We start from the raw sequence: 12,874 nt of genomic DNA, 5'->3' as shown, positions 1-12,874 counted from the left end.
AGTGCAGAGTCCTCCACTTAGGAAGGAAGAATCCCATGCACAACTATAGACTGGGGACCAACGAGCTGGGCAGCAGCTCTGCAGAAAAGGACCTGGGGGTAACGGTGGATAAAAAGCTGGATATGAGTCAGCAGTGTGCCCTGGTTGTCAAGAAGGCTAATGGCATATTGGGCTGCATTAGGAGGGGCATTGCCAGCAGGTCACGGGAAGTGATTATTCCCCTCTATTCGGCATTGGTGAGGCCGCATTTAGAATACTGTGTCCAGTTTTGGGCCCCCCACTACAAAAAAGATGTGGACAATTTGGAGAGAGTGCAGCGGAGGGCAACCAAAATGATTAGGGGGCTGGAGCACAGGACTTATGAGGAGAGGCTGAGGGAACTGGGCTTGTTTAGTCTGCAAAAGAGAAGAATGAGGGGGGATTTGATAGCAGCTTTTAACTACCTGAAAGGGGGTTCCAGGGAGGATGGGGCTAGGCTGTTCTCGGTGGTGGCAGATGACAGAACAAGGAGCAACGGTCTCAAGTTGCAGGGGGAGGTCTAGGTTGGACATTAGGAAAAAGTTTTTTACTAGGAGGGTGGTGAAGCATTGGAATGGGTTACCTAGGGAGGTGGTGGAATCTCCATCCTTACAGGTTTTTAAGCTGAGGCTTGACAAAGCCCTGGTTGGGATGATATAGCTGAGGTTAGTCCTGCTTTGAGCAGGGGGTTGGACTAGATGACCTCCTGAGGTCCCTTCCAACTCTAATATTCTATGATTCTATGATTCTATGGTCTTCCTCTTGCTTCTAATTTATTTGTAGAATGTTTTCCTGTTACCCTTTATGTCTCTAGCTTGTTTAATTTCACTTTATGCCTTCGACTTTCTAATGTTCTCCCTGCATACTTGTGTTCTTTGTTTATATTCATCCTTTGTAATTTGACCTAGTTTCCACTTTCTGTAGGACTCTTTTTCAACTTTTAGATCACTTAAGATCTCCTGGTTAAGCCAGGGTGGTCTCTTGCCATACTTCCTATCTATCTTACACAATGGGATAGTTTGCTCTTGTGCCCTTAATAATGTCTCTTTGAAAAACTGCCAGCTGTCTTCAATTGTTTGTTCTCTGACACTTGCTTCCCATGGGATCTTACCTACCAACTCCCTGAGTTTGCTAAAGTCTGCCTTCTTGAAATCCAATGTCTTTATTTTGCTGTTCTCCCTCCTACCATTCCGTAGAATCATGAACTCGATCACTTTGTGATCACTTTCGCCCAAGCTGCCTTCCACTTTCAAATTATCAACCAGTTCCTTCCTCTTCCTCCAAATGAAATCCAGGACAGCCTCTCCCCTAATAGTTTTCTCCACCTTCTGAAATAAAAAATTGTCTCCACTGCTTTCCAAGAACTTGTTGGATAGTCTGTGCCCTGCTCTGTTATTTCTGAGTTGTTATTATCTGAGTAGTTGAAGTTCCCCATCACCACCAAGTCCTGTGCTTTGCATGATTTTGTTAGTTGTTTAAAAAAAGCCTCATCCATCTTTTCTTCCTGGTTTGGTGGTGTGTAGTAGACCCCTACCATGATATCGACCTCATTTTTTACCTCTTTTATCCTTACTCAGAGACTTTCAACAAGCCTGTCTCCTATTTCTATCTTACCCTCAGTCCAACTGTATACATTTTTAATACATAAGGCAATACCCCTTCCCTTTTCTCCCTGCTTTTCTCTCCTGAGCAAGCTGTACCCTTCTACACCAATATTCCAGTCATGTGTGTTATCCCACTAAGTCTCTGTGATGCCAACTATGTCATAGTTGTTTTTATTTACTAGCATCTCAAGTTCTTCCTGTTTATTCACCATACTTCTCACATTCGTATACAAACATCTAAGATACTGATTTCATTTCCTCCCTCCCCCACTCAGTTTTTTCCTGTCTCTCCCCTACCTCTGCTATAACAACCCATGCTCCCCCAGGTCTTTTTGACTTACCTGTGGCCTTTGGTCACCTACTCCCTTCAAACCTAGTTTAAAGCCCTCCTCACGGGGTCAGCCAGTCTGTATCCCAATATGCTCTTTCCCTTCCTTGATAGGTGAATCCCATCTCTGCTCGGCCATCCTTCTTCCTGGGACAGCATCCCATGGTCAAGGATGTCTCTCATCCATGCCTCTCAAGCCCTCGAACTCAGATGGGGACAGAGGCAGGCTGAGTGTCTTCTAATTTCCTCAGCCGTGTCTGTGTGTGTGTCAGTCGGATGAAAATCTCAGCACCAGCTGCCCCCCCTCTGGACAGACTCCCAGCACTGGCAGAACAAGCTGTGTAACTTGGCTGGAGCCCGGAAATGGCGTCTTCACAGCCTGAAGCTCAGGAGTTGTCTCTTAACCTCCCTGAAGTGTTTAGTGAGAGATGGATTTTCTTTAGCTATTGTTTACCTTCCTGCTTGTTTTCCAGGAGCCTCCTATTGAACTGTGATTAGCCATACTGGTCATATCCCGATATTTAACCCAATATAACCATATCAAAAGCACAAGAATTGGGTTTACCATACACATTCGTAATCATGGCAGCTCAGCTCCATGTCTGTCACAATACTGTTCCACGGTGGCTTGTCTATAAATGGAATACCAAATCTTTTCATCGTAATACAGTTATTACAAACCTAACTTTCATTACATGCATATCTATCAAAAGCCACCAGCAAAGTTGCTGGTATCTTTACAGGAAGGAGGAAGGGTAACTTTTCTACTTAATGGGCTTTGCTTCAGAAAGTATTCCAAATACTCTTTGCAATGAATTTATGCCATTCATTCTTTCTTCAGTGAGCAATTGCATGATACTGTCTCCTGGTAAATTTCCAGAAGCTGTTCCTGACACTTACGGTCAGGGTCGTGCACACAATAACTCTGCAATACTTGTGTGAGACTTTCCAAAAAGTCATGGGCCAACAGAACCGCTGGTCTGTGATTCAGCAGAGTAGACTTGAGGTGTAGGAAAGGGGATTATATAGTGGCTATTTGTAATTTACACCAATCACATGTTACATGAGTACGGCTGAACTAACTTCCATACTCAACTGCATATGAATGAAATCTAACATTTGCACAATTCATTATTTGTGATGCCGACCCCATTCCTGCTGAGATGAAGTAACTGTCTGTGTTACCTGGAACTTGCCAAATAGCTACACAATCCTTGTCTGGTGAGAGGATGGGGTCCTGTGAGGGTAAATAGAAGTCTGTAGAATGATGGACTCTATGGATTCCATCAACACTGGCCAGGCAAAGCACTTTAGCTTTTCTTGGAGGAATTCATGGGGGTCAGAGTGTATGAAGGGGAACCATTGCGTAAGTGAAAGTAAATAGAGCCCTGTTCCAATCAGATTTGCACATGTAAATCTGGAGTGATGCTGTTGAAGTCGATGTTCCTGAAGTCAGAACCTGGCCAATTACAGTAGTGAGGATTTTTATTAAAACTCTTGTGGGAACTACTAACTTTCCTGATTTACACCATGTAATTTGTCTAACTAGTGCGTGTCAACAGGAAACTTTGTCTGGGAGCAGGTTATCTCACAGCTGTCTATTGCAGGGCTTCTTCTACATTCTTTGGAAGCATCTGGTACTGGCCACTGGATACTGGGTTACATGAACCACAGGTCCGATCCAGTCTGGCAATGCCTATCTTCCTATCAGTGGTGTAAATCCAAGATTGTATTTGCTCATCTTCTGTAGTTGGGCTCCTAGAAGTCTTGCACTGAGAGCAGAATGATGTCTCATTAAATATTGCCTAGTCTCCTCTTATTTTTCCTTTCAGGAAATAACGTTCAAAACTCCTCGGACCTGCCCAGTGCATCATGACAGCTGTCAATGACACCAAATTCCAACCTGCAGTGTTCTTTCTCACCGGAATATTTCGGCAGGAAAACATCCATGTCTGGATTTCTATCCCCATCTTCTTAATATATGTTACCTTGGTATTAGGAAATTCACTCATTCTATTCATTATAAAAACAGATCCAACCCTCCATGAACCCATGCAGCTTTTCCTTTCCATGTTGGCTGTCACAGACGTAGGCATATCAATATCCACCATGCCAGCAACACTGGGCATATTCTGGTTTAACTCGAGGGAAATCAGCCACAATGCGTGTTTTGCCAAGCTGTTCTTCATCCAGTCGCTTACATTCACTGAATCCTCTCTGCTCTTGTGCATGGCCTTTGACCGCTTTGTTGCGATCTGTCACCCGCTGAGATATGCTTCCATCTTAACCCCACCAAGAGTAGCCAAGATGGGACTGGTGTCTCTGCTAAGACGGATAGTCCTAATATTCCCGCTCCCCATTCTCCTGAAACAGTATCGATACTGTCATGTGAACATCCTCTCCCATTCCTACTGCCTGAACCAGGAGGTCATGACGATGGCTTGTTCTGATATCAGAGTGAACATCATCTATGGCTTCTTTATAACAGTCTCTTCAGTGGGGTTGGATGTCCTGCTCATCCTCCTAGCCTATGTGATGATCCTCAAAACAGTGCTGAGCATCGTGTCCCACTCTGAGTGCCTCAAGGCCCTGAGCACCTATATCTCCCACATCTGTGTTGTCCTGCTTGCCTACTGTGGAAGAACCCAAACTCAGGGGTCCTTACTAACATGTCTGTTGCCTAGCGAATGGTTCAGAGTATGCCAAACAACAGATTAGCAAAGTCAGAGTTTATTCTGTACTTAAAGAAGGTGGTCCCTTCAGATGTAAGGGGTGACAACTTAATACTAAATTCTAACAGCTTTATAGCTTCGCACAAATCAGTCTTTATACGTCACAGTTTCCATGGTCATACATACTAAAAAAACGGCGTATGTAGGAATTTTCTTAGCTCAGTACTTGCAACTTTCCTTATCCAAGTTACAAGGTCTTTCTCTGCATTCCATCCCTGCTGGCGTCTAGGCCTCTTAACTATTTTGCTAACCCTTAACATTCTAAGATTTAAACTTCTGCTAGAAAGGCACTTTCCATCTCAGGCTTTTACAGCCATTACTAAAAATCAGTTCTCAGCAGAAACAGAGACCCCATCTTCTTTTCCCTTCACAGTTCCCCCCTTTGTTTTTTATAGTTCTACTACTAGAAACACAATCATAATATATTCATTCATTCTCCTTGCCAATATACCAATACCGTATTGACCTTTTCACCATCTCTTTCTTAGGGGGTTTAAACCTTTTCTTGCTGGAATAATGAACAGTAACATTGCTTACAACAAAACATTAACATTAACATTATCATAAACACTATTATAGCTACAAACAATTTTTAAGCCATAATATGTCTGGTAACCAAGAAGTCAGAGCATTCCAGATAGATGACCATGAAATATCAATGCCAGACGGTGGCATTGGAGGATTAGCGAATTCAGGAAAAAATCTGCTGACATTCCAAATTTTGCGTACATCCATCTCGATTTGACCTGATTCATTTTTATAAAAACAACAGGTCTGATTCAACATTACACAAACTCCTCCTTGCTGAGCTAACAGTTGGTCTAGGGCTAACCTATTTTGGATACTCATTTGTGCCAACAATTCAATTTCAGCCTGTATTTTTAAAATAGCATCTCCAGTTACATTGGCAAATATCTCAAATTCTGCTGAAAAATTTCTCAGTGCATACTCCAAATCACCCACTCCTTGCCAGGACAAAAACATTCTCCATCCTCTCCAGAATGCTGAAGAGTGTTCAGTCAATGGGTTATAATGGTGAGCATCCAGGGTGGGCCTAAAACTTCTCTTAGATCGGTGATTATACACAACCTCATGTAGAGGAACTGGATGCACACCTCCAGGCCAAAGATATCCTAGGGTACATCTTCCTTTCCACCTTGGTGGTAAAGTTTTTCCCGCCCAATTTCCACATGCCCACCATACACCTTCTTCGATTGGAGTAACTCCTCTGCAACTATTGGAATGGGCTTGATATAGCACATGTAACATGATGTTAGCCCATTCAAACCAGGTATTATTTACATATTAATTGATGGTAGTAGCCTTTTGAATTTTCTAAACCTCTTCTCTAAACTGGTCATTTTTACATAAATTCATATTCTCTAGCTTCATCCACCATTTGTGGGTGTTGTTACACTAAATTCCTCGGGTGGCATCTAGCAAAAAATTATAAACTCTCTTCTCATTCAATTTAGTGGCATTAGATCCTCGTTTCTGTATCAAAGTTTTACTAATTTTTCCCCTTTCCATCATAAGTAAATGGACAATGTATTTGCATTATGAATGTTTCCCTACATTCCTTACCTCACAGGTAATGTTTAACCAGGGTTAGTCTGATTCTGTTACTGGTACAGGTTGTGTCCATTGCACACATATTGGTGCTGCTGGTTTCTTTCCTGAGAGAATTAAGTCTCTGGGATCAACCCTCATTCCCAACCAGTGTTTTTATTTCTATTACTGTTCCCATGGGATTAGTCCAGGCCAAATTTTCCCATTCATTAACTAGCACAGGAATAGGTATTAGGGGTATTCCTTCCCGATGATGGGTTGCCATAAAGAAAGCACACCCAACAATCTTTAACCTCCCAAGATGCAGTTAAATTCTTTATCAACATATAAAAATGAATTGGCTTTAAAATCTGCATTGTCCATGTTTAAATTAATTAAAAACATCATCAGAATAACATATCCATCTTCTACACTAACTCTAAAACAATTTATCCCCTTAATATAACAAACACACCACAAAATAATTAACAAAATGATTAAAATATTATAAAAATAATAAAGTCCATTAGTATTTCTTTCCTGATGCACTCTTGACTCCGTCAACCGTCTACTTCAGAGCAACCACAAGGGGATTGCCCGTGGTTCTTCACCTTTCCACGACTGCTTCAGAGCAACCATTAGGGGATTGCCCGTGGTTCTTCACCCTTCCACGTCTGCTTCTGGGACCTCGGTCCAGCGGAGCTCCCTCGTTGTACTTGGAAATCTTCTCCTTTTAAGGATTAGCATCAGGTGATTGTACTTCCTTTAGATGGGTGCAGTGGTACCAGGCTTCTTTTCCCTGTAGCTTTGCAGCAGTGTACGTTGTTAACAGCACCTGGTAAGGACCATCCCACCTTAGTTCCAAGCAATTCTTGCGTGAAAACTTCTTTAGCAATACCCACTCTCCTGGCTGGATGTCATGCACGGCCACATCTAAAGGAATTCTTTGAGCATCTCTAGAAAACTTAAAAATAGCAGTAAGTGTCTTTTGTAATTTTATAAGGTATGCAACCAACTCCTCATCTCCACCCATGAGACTGGCGTGTGCAGGTGTCAGGCTTCCCCCCAGATGAAATGGTCTCCCTAAAAAAAAAAATTCATAAGGAGATAAATTTGTCTTTCTAATTGGTATAGTTCTTAGATGCATTAAAGCTAATGGTAACGCCATAGACCCATTCTGGTGCCCCCAGTTGTTGTGGCTTGTGACGTCTCACGTTATACTTTTGACAGGTAACACAACCTTGAAATACTTGTTTAGCCACTTGATGAATACCTGGAGCACACCAAAATCGCAGAACCTAATCAACTATCCCCCCTTTGCACGCATGGCCACCTTGGTGGGCAGAGCGGGCAAGTTTAGGCAAAATAATCATATATTGACAAAAAAAAGTTGCCCAAAGAGTCTTCCAATTGTCCAACTCTGAAGATGGAACTGAATCACAAATCTCCGAAGGGAAGATAGAAAATTGAGCTGGCCAGGAGGCACAGACTGCCTATATATCCGGAGGGGGAAAGGCATTCCTGGCTGCAGCTTTTGAAGCTCGATCTGCAAATGCATTTCCACGGGAGACTTCATCCAAAGCAGAAGTATGAGCTTTACAAAAAATAACAGCAATAAAAAATAACATCATAAAAACAAGCAAATTATTCACAGCCTAAGCACGTGCTATGGGGCTGTCCTGAAGAAGTAAGAAAACCCCTTTGCTTCCCAATTTGTCCTGAAGCATGACAAACTCCAAATGCATAGAGAGAATCAGTATAAATATTAACAGAACAATTTACACTTAAACAACAAGCACATATAAGGGCAATCAATTCAGCCAATTAAACAAAAAATACATCAGGTAAAAAATGAGCTTCCCAAACCTCATGTGGTGTACATACCGCATACTCCGCTCTACGTATTCCTGTCTCATCAACAAAGCAAGAACCATCAATGTAAAGTATATAATCTGGGTTAGTCAAAGGAATATCCTGTAGATCAGAGCGGGGTGTAGTACTCTGAGAAATAACATAATCACAATCATGAGGTACCCCTTCAGTGGGAATCGGTAATAATGTAGCTGGATTTAGGCATGCACAATGTTTGATAATAATATTATCAGCTGCTAAAAGCACAATTTCATATTGAGTAAGGCGTTGTGCTGAAATATGCTGAGTTTTTCCTTTAGTTAACAGGGCTTCTACAGCATGTGGCACATAAAGAATGTCCAAGCACCAGATCTTGTACTTTTTGAACTAGTAAAGCAGCAGCTGCCACAGCTCTAAGACAGGCTAGATAACCCTGTGTCACAAAATCAAGCTGACATAAAAAGTATGCAACCGGTAATTAAGCCCCTCCCATTGGTTGCATAAGCGCTCCAGATGCAGTACCCTGTTGTTCATAATAGTAAAAATTAAACAATTTAAAATACTTGGGAAGCCGTAATATTGGGGCTATTGACAAGGCTTGCTTTAAAGAAATGAAAGAAGCCTCAGCTTCTTCTGACCAAGGAGGTGAATTAGTCTCAGAAACTTTAGTAAGTGTAACCAGAGGCTTAGCCATTGCAGCAAAATTAAAAATCCACTGCCTGCAATAACTAACCATTCCCAAAAACCCACAAATCTGTTTAAATAGGTATATAAGAAAAATGCAACACAAAAATCAATGCAAGTAAAATAAGTGGAAAAGGGTGGAATTGAAGTAAAAATAGTTGCAGGGTTTGGAACCACTAAATGTCATGGGACCACATAAGAATTAATAATACAAAGCTCCTGTACAAATCTATACACAGGTTTTCCGTCTGGACCTGCTCTAGATTTCTTAACAGGTAATATAGGAGTATTACAAGGAGATTGACAAGGCACTAAAATACCCTGCTTTAAAAACTCTTGAATCACTGGGCGAATTCCTTCTATTGCTTCCCGAGATAAAGGATACTGAGGCAGCGAAAGCGGTGGACCAGGAAAAACAATAATTTTAACTGGGTCTGCAGATTTGAATAACCCCACTTCAGTAGACGTATGAGCCCATAACCCTTCAGGTACTTCACTTAATGCAGGGTGAGGAAGAGACGGTTTAACTACAACTTCAGTAATAAAAGCCTGAAATAAAGGAATCAGTGAACTAGGAAAAGACAGAAAAATTCCCTCTGGTGTAAAAATCATAGTGGCATTCAATTTACATAACAAATCTCTCCCAAACAAATAATAAGGGCAATCTGAAGAAATCAAAAAAGTATGTTGTTCTGTAAGAGGTCCTATACAAACAACTGTAGGTTTAGTCTGGGAAACACAGTGTATTTTTCATGACACTCCCACTACCGGAACAGAATACTTAGGGTCCAGAGGGACGTCAGAATTTTTAAGTAAGCTTGACTCCGCTCCAGAATCAATTAAACAACTATAAACTTGTTCCCCTACCTAAATTTTTAATTGTGGATCAAAAGACTCTAAATCAGCAAGTTAAAGAAGTATGGGTTGGATGAATGGACTATAAAATGGATAGAGAACTGGCTAGAGCATAGGGCTCAACGAGTAGTGATCAATGGCTCCATGTCTAGCTGGCAACCGGTCACAAGTGGAGTTCCCCAGGGGTCGGTCCTGGGGCCGGTTTTGTTCAACATCTTTATTAATGATCTGGAGGATGGGGTAGATTGCACCCTCAGCAAGTTTGCGGACGACACTAAGCTGGGGGGAGTGGTACATACCCTGCAAGGTAGGGATAGGATACAGAGTGACCTAAACAAACTGGAGGATTGGGCCAAAAGAAATCTAATGAGGTTCAACAAAGAAAAGTGCAGAGTCCTCCACTTAGGAAGGAAGAATCCCATGCACAGCTATAGACTGGGGACCGACGAGCTGGGCAGCAGCTCTGCAGAAAAGGACCTGGGTGTAACAGTGGATAAAAAGCTGGATATGAGTCAGCAGTGTGCCCTGGTTGTCAAGAAGGCTAATAGCATATTGGGCTGCATTAGGAGGGGCATTGCCAGCAGGTCACAGGAAGTGATTATTCCCCTCTATTCGGCATTGGTGAGGCCGCATTTAGAATATTGTGTCCAGTTTTGGGCCCCCCACTACAAAAAGGATGTGGAGAAGTTGGAGAGAGTCCAGCGGAGGGCAACAAAAATGATTAGGGGGCTGGAGCACAGGACTTATGAGGAGAGGCTGAGGGAACTGGGCTTGTTTAGTCTACAAAAGAGAAGAATGAGGGGGATTTGATAGCGGCCTTTAACTACCTGAAAGGGGGTTCCAGGGAGGATGGGGCTGGGCTGTTCTCGGTGGTGGCAGATGACAGAACAAGGAGCAACGGTCTCAAGTTGCAGGGCGGGAGGTCTAGGTTGGATATCAGCAAAAATAATGTCACTAGGAGGGTGGTGAAGCACTGGAATGGGTTACCTAGGGAGGTGGTGGAATCTCCATCCCTAGAGGTTTTCAAGCTGAGGCTTGACAAAGCCCTGGCTGGGATGATATAGCTGAGGTTAGTCCTGCTTTGAGCAGGGGGTTGGACTAGATGATCTGCTGAGGTCCCTTCCAACTCTAATATTCTATGATTCTATGATTCTATGAAAAGGAAGAAAGGAGAACACCAGGGTATGGCCCCTGGACTTCAGAAAAGCAGACTTTGACTCCCTCAGGGAGCTGATGGGCAGGATCCCCTGGGAGGCTCATATGAAGAGTAAAAGAGTCCAAGAGCGCTGGCTGTATTTTAAAGAAATCATATTGAGGCGCAGGAACTGACAATACCGATGTGCAGAGAGAATAGCAAATATGGCCAGAGACCAGCTTGGCTTAACAAAGAAGTCCAGTTGAAAGTGGATGGAAAATGGGCACCTCATTCACCTCTGAACATCTCCCTGCACCCTCCCCGCCCTGATCATAGCCCGTGCAGTTACTGTAGCTGGAATAAAGAGACAAAGACCATCAGTTCAGAGGCTTCAGGGCATGTGCTGATGTCTGAAGGAGGCTCAGGAAGCTGCACTTCTCCATGACAGGATATTGCACCGTGAGGGTTTTATGACTAAGCTGGGGCAATCTGATTGAATGGGAGGGACTGTTACTCTGTGTGGAAATTCGACATTTGAAAGAAGGATGCACAAGAGCCTGTCCACATGCACGTCACGGTCTCAGGGATTCAGCACAGGGCTCATCAGCCGGGAGTAGTAGTAGATGCTCAGATTCTATGACAATGAGCAGCAGCACAGAAATGCTGATAGATAAATGAGCACATCCAACCCTTGGGTCTTCTTTTCTTTCTGCGGTTTTAGCAGTGCAGGACAACTCTAGCAAGTCTGCAAGTCTCAGTCTGCCCCGACAATCTGAGCCTGTGTAATCGGTGAATCATTTCTTCACTCCTGGGGGAGGGTCTTAGACTGAAATACTCCAGGGTCAATTTTTGGTTCTTCCCACTGCTCACGGAGCTCAAGGAAATGTCCAGGAGTCCTGGACAAGCTGAGAGTCCACAGGTGCTCTACATGTCCTCTCTGTTACGCTGTGATCCTTTTAATAGCTTGTATTCAGAGAGAGCAATCAGCACAGGATAAGAGAGATGCAACAGAGGGAGGGTCTTTATTGAACTAACACTAACACCAGCCAGGACTGCCTCAGCTATCCCCTAGTAATCTAACTCAATTGCTATGGCAACAAGCTAAGCTCTGTTGCTACGGCAACCCAGGCTATTAGGCAAGACACAAAATACACAACACTCTCTCTGCTGTGTGGGATTCCGGTGCGTTGCATGTTTCTGCAATAAAGTTAGTATTGAGGGAGCTGGAAGGGTTCAACTCAAGAACAATCTGGGCAGGAATTCTCCATCAAAAAGAACTGAACTGTTTAGTATTGTTAGAAACACCAAAGGATTTACCTGGTCAAGTTGGAAATAAAGATTTATTGTAAATAGTTTAGACAAATATTTGTGTATAAGATCATTTCTTTGTCTATTACTGTCCTCTTCTATCTGTCTCAGTATCTGCCTTTTTTTCGTCAGTGTGTTTTTTTCCTCTGGTTCTCTCAAGTTTTCCAATTCAGCAACTTCACTGCCATGTTGAGAAGTGTACACAGAGTTTCTGCAGTCAGTATCTGTGATGCCTGAGATTTCATAACACAAATGGGTCGCACAGGGTTTTACAGACTGGCCAGATTCTGCTCTCACCTTCTGCCTTCAGTGGCTCACTCCAGATTGACACTGGCATCACTGAGAGGAAAATCAGTGCCCCTGTGTTTTGAAATCCCCATCTTTCATGCTTGGCCTCAGGATGCCACATAAACAGGGGGTCTTCCTTCAGACTCTTTCAGCACCCGAACAGAATAGCTCTCGCTGCTGCAGGACCTGAAGCCAGGATCTTCACAGCACGGAGCCTAAAGTTCCACACTAAGGGTAAAATCTTGGTCCCATTCAGATCAATGGAAAAACTCCTGCCAGGGCCAGGATTTCGCCCCAAATCCACATTTAGGGATTTAAATAAAAGGCCTGATTTTCACCAGCCATGAGCCTCCAGTGATTCAAACTGGAGTCGTCCTGTGGCCTCTAAGGATGGGTGAGATTATCTGGACCAGAGAAATACTGACAGGAGAGTAGCTTAAATCTTAAACTCACATCTTAGAGGTTCAAAATAATTAGGGTGACAATTTTTTTCGGGGGGGAGAGGTAGGCTGCTCTCTCTGCT

At 43.0% G+C, this 12,874-nt stretch overlaps 1 protein-coding gene across 1 annotated transcript; it reads left to right on the top strand.

The window, feature by feature from the left end:
• Nucleotides 1–3,822: 3,822 nt before the first annotated feature.
• Nucleotides 3,823–4,668, top strand: LOC137156324 (olfactory receptor 51G2-like). Its single transcript, XM_067553045.1, has one exon. The coding sequence runs from the start codon at nt 3,823–3,825 to the stop codon at nt 4,666–4,668; it is 846 nt and encodes a 281-aa protein (XP_067409146.1).
• Nucleotides 4,669–12,874: the final 8,206 nt, after the last annotated feature.

This window comes from Emydura macquarii, unplaced genomic scaffold, assembly GCF_026122565.2.
Source record: "Emydura macquarii macquarii isolate MOO-44397 ecotype Brisbane River unplaced genomic scaffold, CSIRO-AGI_Emac_v2 contig_1437, whole genome shotgun sequence".
Lineage (NCBI taxonomy): Eukaryota > Metazoa > Chordata > Testudines > Chelidae > Emydura > Emydura macquarii.
This window is presented reverse-complemented; position numbering and strand designations above follow the sequence as displayed.